Raw genomic sequence first — 21,670 nt, 5'->3', positions numbered from 1 at the left:
GGCGCCCTCATCTGACGTCACGAACGCGCCATCAGTGACGTCATCGGTTGCCGGGTAACTGCAGGCCCGTGAGCTACAAAGTCTTGGTGCGGAAAGGCTGGATCTTGCAGCTCTCGCTTTTCCCAGGTGGGTCTCTTTGAGTAGAAGTGAAAAGGGCGTGGAGAGATGGCGGCCCCGCTCACCTTTCCTCGTTCTCCCGCTGTCTACCAGCTAACCCGGAAGAGGGAAAACAGTCCTTGATGCTTCCCTTTCTTTTCTTTTTTGCCCAGGCTGGAGTGCAGTGGCGCGATCTCCGCTCCAACCTTCGCCCCAAGGTTCAAGTGATTCTCCTGTCTCAGCCTCCCGAATAGCTGGGATTGCAAGCGGACCGCCATGCCCGGCTGATTTTTTGTATTTTAGTAGAGACGGGGTTTCACTGTGTTGCCCAGGCTGGTCTCGAACTCTTGAGCTCAGGCAATCCAACCACCTCGACCTCCCAAAATGCTAGGATTACAGGCGTGAGCCATCGCGCCCGGGCACTTCTCTTTCTTTTCTTTTTCTTCTTTTAATTAAACATTTTTATTTTAGTAGAAATGGGATCTCACCAGTGTTGCCCAGGCTAGTCTCAACTTCTGGGCTCTTGAACTCCTGAGCTCAAGCGATCATCCCGCCTCTGCCTTCCAAAGTGTTGGGATTACAGGCGTGAGCCTCTGCGCCCCCCACTCTTTATTTTCTTGACAAAGTAGCACTTGAATCCTAGGAGGACTGGAACCAGGCGATGAGAACCTGGATTTACTGCTCTTTGATTTCAGAAACAGGTTTCCCTGGCCAGGCGCAGTGGCTCACGCCTGTAATCCTAGCACTCTGGTAGGCCGAGATGGGTGGATCACCTGAGGTCAGGAGTTCAAGACCAGCCTGGCCATCATGGTGAAACCCCATCTTAAAAAAAAAAAAAAAGAAAAGAAAACAAACAGGTTTCCCAGTCTGGGTGGAAGGTAGGGGCAGATAGCATGACCCTAACATTTCCCTGACATCCATTTTCTCATTCATTCGTGTTTACCATTCCATAAACTCAGGGAGCTGACCCTGTGCTGGGTGATCCTGGGGACACCACAGTGACCAAGACAGCCCTGGTCCCTATTATATGAAGCTCACAGTTCAGTGGGGAGATTGGCACACCACCAGGTAGGGGTGGTAAAAATAAGGAGCAGGGGTGGGTCAATTTGGGACACCACAGGTGTGAGAGGTCTGTGGGATGCCCCAGAAAGCAGTAGGGCTAGAGTTCTGGAGAGCTCATTGGGCTAGGACAGAGACCTGGAAGCACTGGGTGTGAGACCCAGAGCAGAGGAAGATGCGGGCTTAGACCCGGCCCTGAGGAATGCAGCATTTTAGGGACCTTTCATTCAACATGCTTGCCTAGGTCACCACTTTATCCTCAGTGTCCAGTTCAGAGCTTGGCGTTTGAAATAGTTGTTGAATTAGGCTGGGCGTGGTGGCTCATGCCTGTAATCCTAGCACTTTGGGAGGCTGAGGTGGGTGAATCATTTGAGGTCAGGAGTTCGAGACCAGCCTGGCCAACATGGTGAAACTGTTTGTCTACTAAAAATAAAATCCTCTAGACATGGTGACTTGCGCTTATAGTCCCAGCTACTTGGGAGGCTGAGGCAGGAGAATCGCTTGAACCCAGGAGGTAGAGGTTGCAGTGAGCTGAGGTCATGCCACTACACTCCAGCCTGGGTGACACAGTGAGATTCTGTCTCATAAATAAATAAACAGTTGTTGAGTCAGCAAGTGGGGGAAAGATGATGGGGTGAGACTAGAGCTTGGTACCCAGGGAGGAGACTGGAGTAAGATAAGGGGTGAAGGGTGAGGACAGTGCTGGGGCAGGGTGGGGCTCTTGGGCAGGGAGGAGGAGGCCAAGTAAATGGGTCATAGTCTGATGGACTGCAGGGAGGGAGGGGATTCAGGGTGAGGCTCAGGGCTCCTGGCCTGGGGATTGGATGGGGCAGACTTTGAAACAGGGACGTGTGAGGAAAAGCTGTTTTGGGAGAGATCCTGAGGACAGCATGGAGCCTCAGGAGTATGAGGAGCCAGAGAGACATCCAAGGGGTGGCTCAGGTCTCTGGCCCAGGGGACCATGATCACCACTGAGATAGGTCTGCAGGAAAAGCTGAAGCCAGCTTCAGACACCTCTTGAGGACTGAGAGGCAGAAGAGAGTGCCATGGGCTGATGCAATTCAGGTGGGCTTCTTGGAGGAAAGATTGGCAGCTGTGACTCCCGGATGTCTGGTTTATTCACAGCTGTCATTTGCCCCAATCATGCCCATTCTTCTATCTGTGTGGAGATTTTTTTTGCTATTAAAAAAAAAAACCAATTAGATACCACATCTGCCATGGGTCTTTGAGCTTTTCAGGGGGCTCTGAACATGTTTGAGACCTTTAAAACATATTAAGAGAATGAGGTCGGGTGCAGTGGCCTGTACCTGTAATCCCAGCGCTTTGGCAGGCTGAGGTGGGAGGATTGCTGGAGACTGGAGTTTGAAACCAGTCGGAAGAACATAGAGAGACCCCATCTCTAAAAAAAAATTTGTTTAAGTTAGGTGGGTGTGGTAGCATGTGCTGGTGGTCCAGTTACTTGGGAGGCTGATGAGGGAAGACCGTTTGAGCCCAGGAGTTGAGAGCTACAGTGAACTAGGATCATGCCACTGCACTCCAGCCTGGGCAACAGAGTAAGACCCTGTCTGAAAAGGAAAAAAAAAAACAAGAATGGAAAGACAAGTCATAGACTAGGAGAAAATATTCGCAAAACACTTATAAAGGAGTATCTAAAATATCTAAAATACATAAATAACTCTTAAAACAATAATAATTGGTTGGGCACATGGCTCACACCTATAATCCCAGCACTTTGGGAGACCCAGGTGGGAGGATTGTTTGAGCTCAGGAGGTCGAGACCAGCCTGGGCAACATAGCGAGACCCCATCTTTACACAAGAAAAAGAAATTAGCCAGCCATGGTGGTGTCCGCCTGTAGTCCCAGCTTCTTGGGAGGCTGAGGTGGGAGGATGGCTTGAGCGCAGGAATTTGAGCCTGCAGTGAGCTGTGATTATGCCACTGCATTCCAGCCTGGGTGACAGATAAAGACCTTGTCTCAAAAAACAAAGCAGTCCAGGTGTGATGGTTCATGCCTATAATCCCAGCATTTTGGGAGGCCGAGGCACGTGGATCACTTGAGGTCAAGAGTTTAATACCAGCATGGCTAACATGGTAAAACCCTGTCTTTACTAAAAATACAAAAATTAGCTGGGCATGGTGGCAGGTACCGGTAATCCCAGCTACTTGGGAGGCTGAGGCAGGAGAATCATTGAACCCAGGAGGCGGAGGTTGCAGTGAGCCGAGATCATGCCACTGTACTCCAGCCTGGGCGACAGAGTGAGACTCTGTCCCCCCCCCGCAAAAAAAGTCCCTTCCAAAGTACGGGGATTATAGACATGAGCCACCGTGCCTGGCCATCACTAATTTTGATGGCAAATGCTGCAATCATTTTTGCATCAACTACACACACACACACACACACACACACACACACACACACACACACACACACGTATATATATCTCATGTCACCTGTAGATAGAGATACTTCTATGTCTTCCTTTCCAATCTATGTGCTTTTTTTCTTTTTTGAGATAGGGTCTCACACTGTTCCTCAGGCTGGAGTGCAGTGTGGTCTGATCAAAACTCATGGCAGCCTCAGAGTCCCGGGCTCAAGTGATTTCCCTGCCTCAGCCCCCTGAGTAGCTATGATTATAAGCTCATGCCACCATGCTTGGCTAATTTTTACATATTTTTTGTAGAGATGGGGTCTTACTGTGTTGCCCAGGCTGGTCTTGACCTCCGGGCCTCAAGTGATCCTCCTGCCTCAGCCTCCCAAAGTGTTAGGATAACAGACGTGATCCCCTGTGCTGGGCTCTGTATGCCTTTTCTTCTTGCAGTGACTAGCACTTCCAGCACTATGTCAAATAGGAGTGTCAAGAGCAGACATCCTTTTCTTGTTCTTGAATTTAGAGGTAAAGTATTCTGTTCTTCACCATTAAGTATATCATATATTTAGTGTATTTAAATTTATTATAGTTATTCTTTTTTTTTTTTTTTTTTGAGATGGAGTTTTGCTCTTATTGCCCAGGCTGGAGTGCAATGGCATGATCTCGGCTCACTGCAACCTCTGCCTCCAGGGTTCAGGTGATTCTCCTGCCTCAGCCTCCCAAGTAGCTGGGGTTACAGGCATGCACCACCACACGTGGCTAATTTTTGTATTTTTAGTAAAGACAGGGTTTCACAATGTTGGCCAGGCTGGTCTCAAACTCCTGACCTCAAATGATCCACCCGCCTCAGCCTCCCAAAATGCTGAGATTATAGGAGTGAGCCACCACGCCCAGCCAGTGATTCTCTCGCTTCAGCCTCCTGAGTAGCTAGGATTACAGGCACGCACCACCACACCCAGCTAATTTTTGTATTTTTAGTAGAGATGGGGTTTCACCATGTTGGCCAGGCTGGTCTCGAACTCTTGACCTAAGATGATCCGCCTGCTTTTGCCTCTCAAAGTGCTAGGATTAAAGGCATGAGCCATTGCGCCTGGCCAGATAAGATCTTAAAGACAGAACTTGGCAAGTAGATTCTAGGGCTCATCTAGAGAATAAAATACATGTAAGTTCCTAAGAAATCTTTGAGAAATGAGAGAAGACCTAACCAATCAGAAAACAAATAAAGCTATAAAACAGTAGTAATGCAAAATTGATTTTGGATCAGAAATAAAGTCTAGGCGCAGTCACACATTAATGTGAACATTTTGTATACAGTAAAGGTGGTATTTAAAGTCAAGGGAAAGGATGGACAAATTAATGTTTTTTCTTTTTCTTTTTTTTTTGAGATGGAGTTTCGCTCGTTACCCAGGCTGGAGTGCAATGGCGTGATCTCGGCTCACCGCAACCTCCGCCTCCTGGGTTCAGGCAATTCTCCTGCCTCAGCCTCCTGAGTAGCTGGGATTACAGGCACGCACCACCGTGCCCAGTTAATTTTTTTGTATTTTTAGTAGAGATGGGGTTTCACCATGTTGACCAGGATGGTCTCGATCTCTTGACCTAGTGATCCACCCACCTCGGCCTCCCAAAGTGCTGGGATTATAGGTGTGAGCCACTGCGCCCGGCCCTAATGTTTTTTCTTGATTGGATATTCAATTGGAAAAATAAAATTTGATCCACTAACATGACAGACAACTAGGCATCATCCTGTCTCCAGGCATCCCTATAACATGGAGCATTGCCCCACAAACACACGGGATCTGCCCAGACACCCAGGCCCACAGAGGAGAAAGACGCAGCATCACAACGGTTAGAATTAAGGTGGACTAAAACCTTTGTTATTTCCTTCTATTATTATTTCCTGTAAACCACCCAGCAAGACTGATGTCTCTGTTGGGTGTGAACTTGAAGCTATAATCCCAGATGTGCAAAGAATAGACCTCTATTCTCTTGCACCTGCACTGGTTCAGGTGGATTGGGCCAAGCATGTCATGTCAACATGGTAGTCTATTTTCTGCTTGACCTCATGAGGCAGTTGGGGGAAGGAGACTGTTCCTAGAATGATTCAGGGATCCAGGCTAATAGGCTAGTGGGGGCTCTGCCATGTCTGCAACATGTGGCCTTATTCTTTTTTTTTTTTTGAGACGGAGTTTCACTCTTGTTGCCCAGACTGGAGTGCAATGGTGTGATCTTGGCTCACCACAACCTCTGCCTCCTGGTTCAAGTGATTCTCGTGCCTCAGCCTCCCAAGTAGCTGGGATTACAGGCATGCACCATCATGCCCAGCTAAATTTTGTATTTTTATTTATTTATTTACTTTTTTTTATACGGAGCTTCGCTCTTTTTGCCCAGGTTGGAGTGCAATGGTGCTATCTTGGCTCGCCACAACCTCCACCTTCCAGATTAAAGTGATTCTCCTGCCTCAGCCTCCTGAGTAGCTGGGATTATAGGCACGTGCCACCATGCCCGCCTAATTTTGCATTTTTAGTAGAGATGGGGTTTCTCCATGTTGGACAGGCTGGTCTCGAACTCCCAGCCTCAGGTGATCTGCCTGCCTTGGCCTCCCAAAGTGCTGGGATTACACATGTGAGCCACCGTGCCCAGCAACACATGGCTTTCTAAATCATCACATGGATATCACTTGTCCTGTTGGCTGGGGGAGGAGGAGCTTACAGGAGTGTCCCAGAAGATGTTGAAAAGCCAGATTTGCTTGTGGTATATGTCAGTTCTGCTCATATTCCACAGGACCAAAGCACATTTCATGGCTGCAGAGGGGAACCTCTGAGATGTGGCCAAGCAATGTTCTCAGGACAAAGAAGCGATGGGCCCTGGGGGAGAGTGAGCAGTCTCTTCCCCAGCAGCTCCACTGAATTTCTACTGAGAATCCCTATTCTCTATGGTGGTGTGAACTTAATTCTGCTAAATATTGTGCTAAATATTAACCTGATTCTGAACTTGGGGTTGTCTATGAAGCATGGGCATTGAAAGCAGCCCCTGGGTGTCCATGAAATGCGCTTTGGTCCTGTGGAATATGAGCAGAACTGACATATACCACAAGCAAATCTGGCTTTTCAACGTCTTCTGGGACACTCCTGTAAGCTCCTCCTCCCCCAGCCAACAGGACAAGTGATATCCATGTGATGATTTAGAAAGCCATGTGTTGCCGGGCGCGGTGGCTCACATGTGTAATCCCAGCCCATGGTGTCAGTCTAGATCTCTGTTTTGAATCATGAAGGATGGCTCCCTGCTTATCCCTATTTTCCTCTGTAGTTCTCTCTCCACCTGGCACTTGGAATTCCTATGTAACCCCCTTCTTTTCACCAGGCTGGGCCATGGGTTATCATCCTTGGCTGTCTGAGGTCATTTCTTTGTAAATGTCTCCAACATATAGCATATCTGAGCATATTTGAGAACTTGGAACTTTTCTAGGTCTTATCTGAGAGGAGAGAATACAGGTAATAGCTGGGGTCTCTGACACCCCTCTTTCTCAGATGCAGGTTCCAGGGGTCTCCTTGTGGATGTACTATTATCTAATCTCTATATCCCCTTTTCCATGAGTGGGGAACCAATGCCTTTCTGGAGTGAGGGAGAGGTGGTCTTCATCAGCTATTGTGCCAAAGCTATTTGTGTTTCTTGAGGACTTTCCATTCTTCCCCTAAGAGCTTGACATTTGGATATCAGAAGCTGGAAGAGGTTTCTGTTTTCTTATTGCTGCTCTGAGACACTAGACATCTCCAATTCCAGCTGAAATACGAAGATGCCTAGAGAATACAACTGATTTCAGATTTCCAAATATCATCCCATAATATCATTGGCAATTAGGCCTGCTTTACAGACAAAGGAACTATGCTCGGGAAAAGTATCTGTTCAGGGCTATACAGCTTTTCAGTTTCAGTGGTAAGTTTTTAACCCACATCTGCCTGAATTCTATGTCTGTGGGCTTCCTCATTAAGACAACCTGATTTTCACAGTCTAGGAAACAGCTGGAGGGAAACACAATACTGACCGCTGACCCAGAAAACAATCATGGGCATGTACACGCACACACACACACACACACACACACACACACACACACGAGAAACCAAAACATTCCATTCCAGTTTTTTTGGTTTCAAGATTCTCTGGAAGAACAGCCCAGTGTCAAGGAGCTAAAGGGATCTAGGGCATTTAGTGTGGAACCCCTAGGGTGGATAAAGACAGCTCGGGAGCCGAGTGAGTAGAAGCAGTACAGGCAGGCGGTCTGGGTGTTCCTGAGCTGGTAGGTTTCTTGAATGTTGAGTTCCTTGGTTGGAGGGTTTCTTGGCTAGAAGATGTCTCAGCGGTTGAGTTTCTTGCTTGGTGGCTGACTTGGCTGGTTAGTCTTTTGGTGGGTGGCTTGGTTGGGGAGCGGACCCCTGGGTTACTATGCCTGGCCTTCAATAATATAGGACCAAGCCATAAATGATGCCTAAGCCGATCATTACTGCGAATGCACCCAGCCAACCAGTTCGGCCTGAGTTGGCGTAAGCTTCTTCCCATTCGCTGTTCTGGTTGGCCTTCGTAGTCTGCAAGGGTGGAAGCATAGATGTGGGTTTCTGAGTCCAGAAACCGGGGGCAGAAGAGTTGGAGACCTGTAGTCACTGAGGGAAAGCCCCTACGCAGGTCCCAGGACGGGAGCAGATGCCGGGGCCAAATGGAGGACAGGGCAGGCCGGGTGCGGTGGCCTACTCCTGTAATCTCAGCACTTTGGGAGACCGAGGCGGGTGGATCACCTGAGGTCAGGAGTTCGAGACCTGCCTGGCCAACATGGGGAAACCCGTCTCTACTAAAAATACAAAAATAAGCCTGGCATTGTGGTCCGCACCTGTTAATCCCAGCTACTTGGGAAGCTGAGGCAGGAGAATCGTTGGAACTCGGGAGGCAGAGATTGCTATGAGCTGAGATTGCACCACTGCACTCCAGCCTGGGCGACAGAGTGAGACTGGGTTTCAAAAACAAAAACAAAAAAGGACAGAGGCTATAACTTGGGGATTATTTTACCTGGTAAGAGAAGTACACAGCTGCAAGTCCAAGCGGAGGGAATAAAAATACAGCCAAGACGGTCAAACATATGTGGTTTGGGGCATAAAACGCTAGTTCCTCTGGTGTCTGTGTAGGCTTTTGTGGCGCCTCAGCTGGGGCACCTGGGGCAGCTGGAGCACCCGGGGCAGCTGGAGCACCCGGGGCAGCTGGAGCACCTGGAACACCTGGAGCAGCTGGAGCATTTGCAGCAGCGGGGGCATCAGGGGCAGCGGGGTCGCCTGGAGCACCTGGGGTGCCTGGGGCAGCTGGCGCGTCAGGAGCAGGCTGGGCGGCAGGAGGAGTTTTCCGGGCCATGACCTTTCCCCTAACACAAAGACGGACTCCAAGTGCCTTGAAAAGGAAGCGCCAGACCCACTAGGCTTCCCTTTGTGCTAACCAGAATCCCAGGTCCCAAACCGACAAAGGCCGGAGCTTCACAATGGAGAAATCAGAACCCCACGTCCTGATTGGCTGCCTCGTTAGGGGGCGTGGCTCCGCCATTCTCAGCAGCCGCAGGACTCAGAGCCTGGAGCCAATCAGGATGTGGGATCCGCCCACCCTGGTAGGGACTGGTTGGAAGCCTAAGTGGCCGCTCTAGGCTCCTCCTCCTCCCACTGATCTCTCTCTGCAGTCCTTGCGCGTGGGTGGTGCCAGGAGGGTCTACCAGAAGCTGCAGAAGAGAGGAACTAGACAAGCCCAGTAAGAGAGAGATTTACCGAGGGGAGCAAAATGAGTAATGTCAGTGGATTGTAAAGTCTTGAATTAAAGATGAATTCCGGTCCGGTGCCGTGGCCCATGCCTGTAGTCCCAACGCTTTGGGAGGCCGAAGAGGGCGGATTGCCTGTGGTCAGGAGTTCGAGACCAGCTTGGCCAATATGGTGAAACCCCGTCTCTACTAAAAACACAAAAATTAGCTGGGCGTGGTGGCGGGCACCTGTAATCCCAGCTACTAGGGAGACTGAGGCAGCAGAATCGCTTGAACCCGAGAGGCAGAGGTTGCAGTGAGCTGAGATTGCACCACTGCACTGCAACCCGGGCGACAGACTGTCTCAAAAAAAAAAAAAAAAAAAGAATTCTTTGGTCTATGCTGACAGAAGAAAGGAAAGAATAGAGAAAGAAGTTCAGTGAAAGGGGAAAGGTCTTAAAGTAGAACATCACCTAATGGAACGATGGAACAGGAAATCCCCCGTATGGTAGGCAGAACTCTGAAGTGACCCCAAGATTACTGCTCCCTGGTGTACCCACTCCTCCAGTTACTCAGTCAAGTACTAGTCTGTAGGCTTCCAGGAAGGCGTCTTGCAGATGCAATTAGGGTCTGAAATCAGTTAACTTAAAGTTAGGGAAAATATCCTCTAGGGGCATCACCTAATGAGGTTAGGTGTTCGAGACCAGCCTGGCCAACATGGCGAAAACTGTCTCTACTAAAAATACAAAAATGAGCTGGACATTGTGGCCCACACCTGTTAATCCCAGCTACTTGGGAAGCTGAGGCAGGAGAATTGTTGGAACCTGGGAGGCAGAGATTGCTGTGAGCCGATTGTACCACTGCACTCCAGCCTGGGCAACAGAGTTCTTGAAATGAGGTGAGTTCTTGAAAGGGACTGAGTCTTTCTGGCAAAAGAGGTTTCAGGTGTTGAGAGGATTGGAGGCAAGGAAAGGTCTCCACTGCTGATGTGAAGATGGTACCCGGACTATGTAGGGAGGAATGCAGGCAGCCTCTGGCTGAGAATGGCTCCCAGCTGACAGCCAGCAAGGAAACGGGGTCTTTAGTACTGCAACAGCAAGGATGTGAATCCTGCCGTAATCACATTCATTTGGAAGAAGATACTGAGCTCCACATGAGAACCCAGCATAGCAGACACCTTAATTTTAGCCTTGGTAGATTCTGAGCAGAAGAGCAGCCATTCTGACCTACAGAACTACGAGTTAATAACAGTGTGGGAATTTGTTATGCACCATTAGAAAACATTTTCTAATGTTTCTAAACACCATAGTAATCACTGATTCAGGTAGGAGCTTTTAATGAATACTAATATGGTGGGGTTTTAGCTGGTGCTTCCTTTAGCTTATGGTTCTAGTGGAGTAGAAGGTTTGAGGAGCCACTTCTCAGGAAGTTGGGAGTGGGTGGGAGGTGACACTGTGCAGTCCACAAATGTAGACCTCAGTATGGCTCGTCCAAGACATAACCTGTGTACGTAAGGCCAGTCCTAAACCTAGAAGTAGTCAGAAGAACAGTGACAACACATGCAATCCAGAAGTCAAGATATTCATGGAGGAAATTGGTTCAGAGCCTTTCAAAGGGCCAAGTGGATATTCCAGAGCAAAACATGGGGCGCCGAGGTGGGGGAAGACAGAAGAAGTGAAGGTTGGGTGAGGTTTCAGGTGTTGAGAGGATTGGAGGACACACCTCCTGAAGACAAAGCCCAGAGGTTAGAGTGAGGCTTTTAGGGGGAACTGGCCACTTCTGCTCTTTCCCATTCATTCCTCTGGCCCAGTTGTTCTCAAACTTTAATTTGCATCAGAATTATGTGGAGGGCTTGTTAAAACACAGATGGCTGGGCATCACCACTATAGTTTCATATTCAGTAGGTCTGGGGTGGAGCTCAATAATTTGTATTTTTAATAGATTCCCAGGTGCAACAAACAAACATGAAAAAATGCTCATCAGCACTGGTCGTTAGAGAAATGCAAATGAAAACCATATTGAGATACCATCTCATGCCAGTTTGGCGATCATTAAAAAATCTGGAGACAACAGATGCTGGAGAGGATGTGGAGAAAAAGGAACACTTACACTGTTGGTGGGAGTGTAAATTAGTTCAACCATTATGGAAGACAGTGTGGCGATTCCTCAAGGATCTAGAAATAGAAATTCCATTTGACCCAGCAATCCCATAACTGGGAATATACCCAAAGGATTATAAAGCATTCTATTATAAAGACACAGGCACACATATGTTCGTTCCGGCACTGTTTACAATAGCAAAGACTTGGTCATCCACCCAAATGCCCATCAATGATAGACTGGACAAAGAAAATGTGGCACATATACACCTTGGAATACTATGCAGCCATAAAAAATGACGAGTTTGTGTACTTTGTAGAGATATGGATGAATCTAGAAACCATCATTCTCAGCAAATGGACACAAGAACAGAAAACCAAACACCATGTTTTCACTCATAGGTGGGTGATGAACAGTGAGAACACTTGGGCACTGGGAAGGGAACAACACTCACTGGGTGAGATGGGGAGGCGGAGGGGAGGGGAGGGGAGGAGAGGGACAGCAGGGGGCGGGGCAGATGGGGAGGGATAACATTGGGAGAAATGCCTGATGTAGGCGATGGGGGGTTGGGGGGAATGTGGCATGTATGTACTTATGCAACAATCCTGCAGGATGCAGAATGTGCACATGTACCCCAGAGCCCAAAGTACAATTAAAAAATTGTATTATAATAACATGTAATAAAATATATCATAATATAATTATATCAGATAATAGTAATTTCTATTTCCATTATTTAATTGGGTGTTTTTCTTCTTTGTCTCCCTGGAATTCCAGGAGAGCTAGGGTCTTGTCTGCCTTAGTTACCATGTGGTCCTCAGGGGCCAGCCTGGGCCTAATGTACAGTAACCTCCCTAATAGTGATAAATCTGTCCATTACACTTATATGCAATCTGGATGTGAGATCCACACACACTATATTAAACTGATGAGGAGTTCAAACTGGCAACAACAATAAAAAGGAGTGTTATATCACACTCAGCACAGAAAGTCAACACCAGAACAAAAGAATGCCAAATTACAGGGTTTATTGCCGGCGACCACGGAGGACTCACGTCTCTCCAACCCGTGGCAGAGAAAGAAGAGTGACTAGACCTTTTTATACCCACAAAACCACCTTGGGAGTGCGGGTGAGGAACGGAGATGGGAATGAAAGCTGTCAATCACCTCCTAGGCTGAGAGGAGGGTGAGGGGCTCCAGATATTCCAAGGACCAGGGGACTTTTGTCATTCCGATTGCCACTTAAGTGGTTTACAGAGGTCAAGGTAAACATTAGTTTATACATTATTTGGGCAGGTGTGGGGTCCATATAATTTTAGGTTACTTGGCGCCAGGATGGAATTATCTGGGGGTGCTTACTTTGGTAAACAGAGGCCAGCAATTCTGGCAGTTACAGATAAGAGAAAGTATGGAGCTTGTCCTCTCTTTATATTTTGCAAGGTAATCTTAGTAGTTTACAGAAGCCATGGCTAGCAGTCATTGTGAGGAGAATGGAAACAGTTTTCCCATTTTAAAATGGCATTGTACTGGTTCTAATTCTAGGCCAGCTATATCACAGGAGGAATGGCCGGGCACAGTGATTCAAGCCTATAATCCCAACACTTTGGGAAGCTGAGGTAGGAGGATTGCTTGAGGCCAGGCGTTCAAGACCAGACTGGGCAACATAGTGAGACCTCTATAAAAAATAAAAAATTAGCCAGGTGTGGTGGCGTATACTTGTGGTCCTAGTTACTGTAGAGACTGAAGCAGGAGAATCATTTGAGCCCAGGAGGTTGAGGCTGCAGAGAGCTATGATTGCACCACTGCATTCCAATCTGGATTACCTTAGAGACCCTGTCTCTAAGGGAAAAAAGAAAAAAAGGGAAATAAAAGCTAGAAAAAATTTAAAAAGGAGAAGTCACTACAACCCAGTCCCCTTATTCACCGAATCAATTCTGAGGGCAGGAAGAAAGAGAAGTGGCTGGGCCACGCCCCTTACACATATGGAACCAATCAGAAGCCAGATTGAAGCACTGGAGCCACACCCATAAAGGAGTAGCCAATCATAATGAAGGAGTGGCCTATAGCGGCCACGCCCTGTGACTGAAATCAACAAAGCCGCCTCAGATACTGAGGAGTGAAGGGAAGTCCTAGGGATATTGTCTAGGTTTGTGCTGAGTTCTCAGTAAACAGTAGGGGTGTGTGAGCTTGGGGGTAAGGAGGGATAGGGAGGGTTTAGAGGAGGAAAGTGGAACAAACAGAGGGGAGCAGGGGGTGGATTGTAAGAGGCTAGAGAAGGGCTGCATGGGTGTTCCGGAGCCACCAAGGCTACTCTAAGGGAGCACGGGGCTGTGGTGGGTTCTGGCTTGGGGCACTGTCCCCTGGCTTGGGGCAGTGTCAGCTTTTAGTACTTTTCTAGCTAGAGGGCTTGGTTTGGGTGGTCCCAATTGCTTGGGGACTCAGATGTCCCCTTCCCCGACCCCATGACCCCTGTCTGCCGATTCTACTTACCCAGCATCTCTTCCTTGTGCCAAGGCCTATGGCTACTGTGACAAGCCCCAGGGACTTGAAGTCCTCTGTCACCCCGATGCCGCAGTTCATCCCTGGGCAGCCTTTCATCCCCATGCAGCCGCTCGCCCCGATGCAGCCAGTTGTTCTGATGCCCTTGCATCCTCCAGAAAGAGATTATCTGCTGCTAGCCATCATATCCTTCTTCTTCTACATCCTGCTGGCAATCCCCGCTCTGGTGTTCTCTCTCAAGGTGGGCACCACCCAGCTACCACAAACTCTCTTTGTCCCCAGATCTGCCTTGTCTTTCCCGCCGCAGGGACCTCCTCGTGTTTCTCGGGGATTTGCCTCCTCCCTTTTCGCCATCTGCTTGCCCTTGCCCCTCTCCAGGGCCACCCAGATCTACTCCCTTATCCTGGCTCCCTGGTTTCTTCCTTTTTCCCCTGGGGGACTGAACCCTGCCCTGACCTCCCTTATGCCACCATCCTGATCTTGCCCTCTTTGCCTCTCCCCAGGGATTTCCCTCCACTTTCACATTTTGGAAACATTCACACCAGTTTGCCTTTACTCCCACAGACCCGGGAAGCCAATTTCCTTGGGAATCAAAGAAAAGCATGGATAAATTCCAGACTGGCTTTGGGCTTCAGTATCTCCAGCATCCTGGTGGGCTGCATTGTGATCCTTTGCTCCACTGTAATCAGAAGCTTGAAACAGAAAATATGAAAACCTCAGTGACTAATGGACTGTTCCTCCTGGAGCATTTGAACTAGGACAACAGTAACTGCCTGTGCTGGGGGAAGTCTCCCCTCCATCAGTATTTTTAAGAGCAGTAAAGATTATGAGGAAGTTTCCATTTTCTGATTCATCTGCTGCATGCATGTATGTGTGCCCACATGTTCATGTCTCCTGTGTGTCCACCTTGCCAGGTACCATGGGACTTTCACATATTTGATGAACATTTATTGGTTAATAGTGAGAGGCACTGTTTTAAGCCTTAGTGGTTTAACGCTGTTTCAGACAGATGAGGTATTTGCCTCCATAACATTTACATTATAATTGGCCAGGCACAGTGGCTCACACCTGTAATCCCAGCACTTTGGGAGACCAAGGCAGGTGGATCACTTGAGGTCCGGAGTTTGAGACCAGCCTAGACAACATGGTAGAACCCTCTCTATACTAAAAATACAAAAATTAGCTGGGCATAGTGGCTGGCACACACCTGTAATCCCAGCTACTCGAGAGGCTGAGGTGGGAGGATCCAAACCTGGGAGGTGGAGGTTGCTGTGAGCTAATATCATACCACTGCACTCCAGCCTGGGTGACAGAGTGAGACTCCGTCTCAAAAAATAAAAAATATAAAAAAAGAAGCCAACAGGGTACTTTGAGGGTGTTATAGGGCCAGCAAGGATATTACAGGGGCCAGTGAGGACACTGCAGAGTTCTTTTCCCACAACAAAGATGAACATTATTGTGGGTTGAGTATTCCCAGTACTTCCTGTTAATGGGGCAATCCCAGCACTTTGGGGGCCCAAGGTGGGAGGATCTTTTGAGACCAGCTGAGACCAGCCTGGGCAACATAGCAAGACCCTGTCTTAAAAAATATATATATTAGCTGGGTGTAGTGGTGCATGCTTGTAGTCCCAGCTACTTGGGAGACTGAAGTGGGAGGACTGCTTGAGCCCAGGAATTTGAGGCTGCAGTGAGCCATGATTGCACCATTGAACTCCAGCGTGGTGATAGAGTGAGACCTTATCTTTTTTTTTTTTTTTTTTTTAAAGGGCTGGGCACAGTGGCTTACACCTATAATCCCAGAACTTGGAAAGCTGAGGTGGGCAGATCACCAGAGGTCAGGAGTTCAAGACCAGCCTGACCCATATGGAGAAACCCTGTCTCTACTAAAAATACAAAAAGTAGGTGTGGTAGTGGGCATCTGCAATCCCAGCTACCTGGGAGGCTAAAGCAGGAGAATCGCTTGAGCCTGAGAAGCAGAGGTTCTAGTGAGCTGAGATCACGCCACTGCACTCCAGCCTGGAGACAGAGCAAGACTCCGTCTCAACAAAAAAGAGTTCGAGGCCAGCCTGGCCAACATAGTGAAGTATGGTGTGGTAGCGGCACGGTGGCGGTGCGGTGGCTACGAGGGCAGGGACCCTGGGGCCCCATGCCAAGGATGTTGCGGCTGCAGCTGTGGTGCGTTTCTATTCCAAGGACAATGGAGGCAGCTGGTTTCGCTCCCTCTTTGCTCACAAGGTGGATCCCCGAAGGATGCCCACTCCACCCTGCTGTCCAAAAAGGAAACTAGTAACCTCTACAAGATCGTTTCACAGTGTAATGCACGGATACCTAGACGTCTACAACAGCCTAATGGCGGCTGTGCTGCCCAAGCTGCACCTGGACAAGGACTACCCCTGCTCACTTGTGGGCAACGGGAACACGTGGCATGGGGAGCAGGACCAGGCAGTGTACCTGTGGTGATTCTCAGGTGGCTACCCAGCCCTCATGGACTGCAAGAACAAGCTCAAAAAGAATAAGGAGTACCTGCAGTTCCAAAGGGAGTGGAGCCAGGTGCTGCTGTCCAGGAGAAACCAGTTGCTCCTCAAGTTCAGCTTCTGGAACAAGCCACAGCCCACAGTGGGTCCCAACATCTATGAGCTGAGGACATACAAGCTCAAGCCGGGAACCATGATTGATCTGAGAACAACTGGGCTCGGGCCTTCAAGTACCGGCAGGAGAACCAGGAGGCAGTGGGCGGCTTCTTCTCACAGGTAGGAGGGCTCTACGTGGTGCCCATCTCTGGGTCTATAAAGACCTGCAGCCTCGGGAGGAGACTAGAAACGCTGCCTGAAGGAAGAGGCTGGGATGAAAATGTCTACTATACAGTCTCCCTGGTGCGACACATGGAGTCTCGGATCATGATCCCCTTGAAGATTTCACCTCTCCAGTGATGCTGCCTTCACCTCCACCTCTGACCCCTTCTCCCTCAGGGCAACCCAAGACAGTGGTGCTCCTGGTTCTGCTGTCTTGGTTTTGTCTGGGCTCTGAGAAGACCCTGAGGAGCAGTGCTCAGCTCAGACAAGGGGAACTGAAGGAAGACAAGTTCTGAGGATTTACAGCTCTGCCCACGCCCTTTCCACCTTCCCTGCCTGCCTCCTTCCCGCTGCTAGAAGTAGTTTCTAATTTCCCTGAATGAAGGATGGCGATCTTTTAGGCCTTCTTATATCTCCTAAGATTCCTCATCTCAAGGCTACCAGTCCCCAGTTATCTTCCATTTAGCTTGCACACAGGGTACCATGTCCAGTGGCTACAGGTGGGGTGGGAAGAGAGGAGGCCAGGCCAGGCCCTCAGGAATTCCCTGGTCTCCACTGGACCACCCACTTGCTAGACAGTCTGAGCCAAGTCCCTCCTGCTGGACAGAAGCCTGGAACCGCCAAAAACAAAACAAAACAACAAAAAAACACCTCATCAGCATGGTCAGGAGGAGGTCCAGACATTTCATCCAGAGGGGCTGGGGAAAGGGATGGGAGCCAGGAAGGATTTAGGGGAGGAGACAGACACGTAACAGGAACTCAGAAGGTAGGACTTAGAATTCAGAACTTGGGCTTCAGCTGCAGAATTTGGAACCTGGAATAGAGAATTGGAAAGAAAGAACAGAGATGACAGAAGACCACTTGAAGAGAGGTTCCTAATACTAGACAGAGAGTGGCTTGGCTGTTTCCCCCTACATATTGGGGCTGAGAACTTAAAAGTGTAGTTCCACTCCTACGCAGAAAGTCTCTCCTGCCCTCCCTCCTTCCTGCAGGCAAATGTACAGGCCAGGGCCTGTTCCCTCACCCTATGTTACCTCTCCTCTACTTGACATTCTGTCAGCCCAACCCTCATTCTGCGGGGCCACCTGGTGTGTGGAAGGGGATCAGTGACTCTGGGGGTCTCCTCAGTGACCCCCATATCTCATCATGAACCCTTGGGTAGCTTGATTCTGCCTCCCATCCAGGAAAACTTCTGCTGGAGTTGCTGATGGAACCCATTAAATATTTAGTATATAAAGAAATACAAAAATTAGCCAGGTGTGGTGGCATGCACCTGTAGTCCCAGCTACTGGGGAAAGCTGGGGGTGGGGAATCACTTCAACCTGGGAGGTGGATGTTGCAGTGAGCCGAGACCACACCATTGCGCCCCAGCCTGGGTGACAGAGTGAGTCTCCATCTCAAACAAACAACAACAAAAAAGAAGTAAAGGGCTCTGCACCCAGCCCAGGACAGCAGGACGGCTGACCTTTCCAATCTGCATTGCACAAAGATGGGAGAGGAACAGAATACAGGGGACTGGCTGCCAGCTTAGCTGGGCTGGGAGCCAGATGGTGTTCCCCAGCTCCTTGACAATTTTTTCAATTCTGACCACTAATTCTGATCACCTGGAGAGGCTGGAGAGGAGGCAGAAGCAAGGACCCTGCATGCCCAGCCCCTTCTTTTCATCCTCCCAGGGTCGAGGGGGTGGGGTGACCTGCTCAGGAGGTGAAGGGCATTGCTGGACCCATTATCTTATCAGGGAGACGCAAACACTGTAACAAAAGTCACGGTCACAATGACTTCTGTCACTTGGCAAACACTCCCCGAGGCCAGCCCGGGCCAGGCAATGCAGGGCACACAGTGGGGACTGAGACAGCCTGGGTCCTGCCCTCATGGATCCGGAGGGGGAGATGAAATGTCATCAACCCTGACAGCCCAGAGTGGTCAGGGTTGTGATGGAGGAATTATGGGGTCAGAGTCATCAGGACTGGGATGGGGGAAGCATAGGCAGGCAGGTGGGGGCTGTGATAGGAGGCTCAGGGGTCTGTGGATGCCCAGGGAGGTGCCTGACCCAGCCTGGTGGGTAGTCCAAGAAGGCTTCCTGGAGGAAGGATTGTCTGTGCTTAACAGGAAAGGTGAGGAGCTGTTGAACATGGGGAAGAGGTCGGGTGCACACTTCAGGTAGAGGAAATTGCATGTGCTGAGGTTTTGAAATGATCATTTGGAAAAGCAGAAGGCCTGGTGGGCAGGACCCCAAAGGATGAAAGGGAAAAAGGGAACACGGGGAGGAGGGTCTGCCAGGGGTCTGATCCCTTCAAAGTTTACAGGGCGCTGGGTCCCTAACAGTGTGTATATGGCCACAGTTCTAGGAGACTATTGTTCCAATTCCCCTTCAAACCTACATAATATTCACCATCTACATTTTTTTCTTTTTTGAGAGTTTTGTTCTGTCGCCCAGGCTGGAGTACAGTGGTACAATCTCGGCTCACTGCAACCTTTGCCTCCTGAGTTTAAATAATTTCCCTACCTCAGCCTCCTGAGTAGCTGGGACTACAGGTGCCTGCCAGTGCACTCAGTGAGGTTTTGTATTATTAGATTTTTTTTTTTTTGAGACAGAATCTCACTTTGTAGCCCAAGCTGGAACACAATGGCACAATCTCGGCTCACTGCAAACTCTGCCTCCCAGGTTCAAGCAATTCTCTGCCTAAGCCTCCTGAGAAGATGGGATTACAGGCACCTGCCACCACACCCAGCTAATTTTTGTTTTTAGTAGAGACAGGGTCTCACCATCTTGGCCAGGCTGGTCTTGAACTCCTAACCTCATGATCCACCCGCCTCAGCCTTCCAAGTGTTGGGATTACAGGCGTGAGCCACTGCACCTGGCTAGAATTTTATATTTTAGTAGTTGGCCAGGCTGGTCTCGAACTTCTGACCACCAGTGATCTGCCCATCTCGGCCTGCCAGTGCTGGGATTAGAGGAATAAGTCACTGTTCCTGGCCCACCATCCATTTAATAGTTTGTCCTTTGCCTCCTCTTTCTCAAGAAAAGAATATTTTTTTCAAGTCTGACCACTAATTGTTCTCAAAGAACTTCCCAATGTTCTGTGCGCCCCAGGTTCAGAGAAAGAGGGGTGGACCTTGCAGTGCTGTGGATTGTGTCATGCTTGCAACATTCCTGTGAGAAGCTTCTTTGTCCTGGAGTTGTGCTGGGGTTGTCCATCCATCTGAAATGGCATTGTGTGGTCTACTTAGGCTGCACTCCAGGGTGCAAGAGACTTGGAACACTTCCTAACTTATCCAGATCCTACCTATGGACAAGGGTCTCTGTGTTCAGCTCCCAGAGACAGGGCTTAGTATTGCTTAGACACACGGTGAAATAATAAATTGCATAAGCAAAGCCCCTCCCTGCAAACACACAGAACTTGGGTTTGAACTTGTATCTGAAGACTGCAAAATCAGGGGAGTAGGTAAAAGTATTTACCCATGAACCTACCTGAGCAGGGATGGTCAGAATGGACAAAGCTGGCGGGCATAGTGGCTCACGCCTATACAAGGATATATCCCAGTGCAGGGACATGAACTTGGCTCACTGGAACCTCCACCTCCACCTCTCAGGTTCAAGCGATTCTCTTGCCTCAGCCTCCCAAGTAGCTGGAACAACAGGTGTGAGCCAGTGGGTCCAGCTAATTTGTGTTTGTTTGTTCTTTGAGAGTCTCATTCTGTTGCCCAGGCTAGAGTACAGTTGCACAATCTTGTCACTGCAACCTCTGCCTCCTGGGTTCAAGTGATTCTCCTGCCTTAGCCTCCTGAGTTAACTAGGACAACAGGTGGGCTCCACCATGCCTGGCTAATTTTTTATATTATTTTAGTAGAGACGGGGTTTCACCATATTGGCCAAGCTGGTCTCAAACTCCTGACCTCGTGATCTGCCCACCTCCGCGTCAAGTTGGAGTAAGAGGTGTGAATACAGTGGGGAAAAGAAGCAGAACACAGTGGGCTGCAATATTACAGAGTGGACTCTCTGAAGAGGCGACATTTGAGCGGAGACCTGAGAGAGGTGAGAAAGCCAATGCAGACATCTCAGGAAGGGGCCCAGCAGAAGGAGCTATAAGTGCCAAGGTCCTGAAGCAGGAACGAACTTGGTCTGTGCAAAGTGCAGCAGAGAGGCCAGTGCCCCTGGAAACCTAGTAGCGACTGAGGCAGGGCAGGTGACCAGCGCCAGATCTTGCTGGAAGGAGTGCAGGGTTTATTCTGAATGGGAAGGGAAGTCTTTAAATGGTTGTAAACAGAGGAGTGACACAAGCCATTTGACACACATGGCTCAGAGCTGACCTGCGCACAAGGTTGGGCACAGTGGCTCACACCTATAATCCCAGTACGCCGAGAGGCCAAGGCGGGTGGATCACCTGAGGTCAGTACTTTGAGACCAGCCTGGCCAACATGGTGAAACCCCATCTCTACCAAAAATACAAAAATTAGCTGGCTGTGGTGGCATGCGCCTGTAATCCCAGCTACTCGGGAGATTGAGGCAGGAGAATCCCTTGAACCAGGGAGTCGGAGGTTGCAGTGAGCTGAAAGTGTGCCACTGCACTCCAGCCTGGTGACAGAGTGAGACGCTGCCTAGAAAAACAAAAGAGCTGACCTGCGCGCGGTGAGCAGGTGGACTCACTGCAAGGACAGTGTGACTGCGGCCCCATGCTGCCTTTTCTTTGCGGGTTTCTTCTAGCATGCTGAGGATGACCAGCGTGCGGGTGTGGGAAGGGGCTGCGGCTGCCCGACAGCTTTGTTTCCCAGGTGACCTGCCCCAGCGGAGAATGACATTGGCAGGGCAGTTATCTTATCAGGCGCCTTCTCACCTGCTCCTGGAGACATGCCTACCCCATAACATACCAAGGTCCCCACCATTCCACCAGGCCAGCCCCTCGCGGCTGCCCACGGAGGTCCCTACCTGAGGGATGAGGAAGGAGTCCCCAGGCCTCCTGGCATCCGTCACCAAGCACCAAGCTCAAGCCA

General features: G+C 49.4%; 2 protein-coding genes and 1 pseudogene across 2 annotated transcripts in view; 2 read left to right on the top strand and 1 right to left on the bottom strand.

Annotated features, from left to right (window-relative positions):
- The first annotated feature begins 36 nt into the window (after window positions 1–36).
- ATP4A (ATPase H+/K+ transporting subunit alpha) overlaps window positions 37–21,670 on the top strand; it is a 36,154-nt gene continuing 14,520 nt past the window's right edge. The window contains exons 1-5 of the mRNA XM_078359055.1: window positions 37–126; window positions 11,707–11,788; window positions 12,930–13,003; window positions 13,902–14,127; window positions 14,451–20,714. The gene's annotated coding sequence lies outside the window, so the exon portion shown is untranslated. The remainder of the gene's footprint in view (window positions 127–11,706; window positions 11,789–12,929; window positions 13,004–13,901; window positions 14,128–14,450; window positions 20,715–21,670) is intronic.
- Window positions 7,652–9,023, bottom strand: PMIS2 (PMIS2 transmembrane protein). The gene is made up of 2 exons (XM_008987749.5): window positions 8,582–9,023; window positions 7,652–8,106 (listed from the first exon to the last, which is right to left on the bottom strand). Exons 1-2 carry the CDS (start codon window positions 8,915–8,917, stop codon window positions 7,978–7,980), a joined length of 465 nt encoding a protein of 154 aa, XP_008985997.1. The 5' UTR covers window positions 8,918–9,023; the 3' UTR covers window positions 7,652–7,977.
- Window positions 13,954–16,816, top strand: LOC118150110 (protein NipSnap homolog 1 pseudogene; annotated as a pseudogene).

This window comes from Callithrix jacchus, chromosome 22 (assembly GCF_049354715.1).
Source record: "Callithrix jacchus isolate 240 chromosome 22, calJac240_pri, whole genome shotgun sequence".
NCBI lineage: Eukaryota > Metazoa > Chordata > Mammalia > Primates > Cebidae > Callithrix > Callithrix jacchus.
Note: the sequence above shows the minus strand (reverse complement) of the source record. Positions and strands in the feature narration are given on the sequence as shown.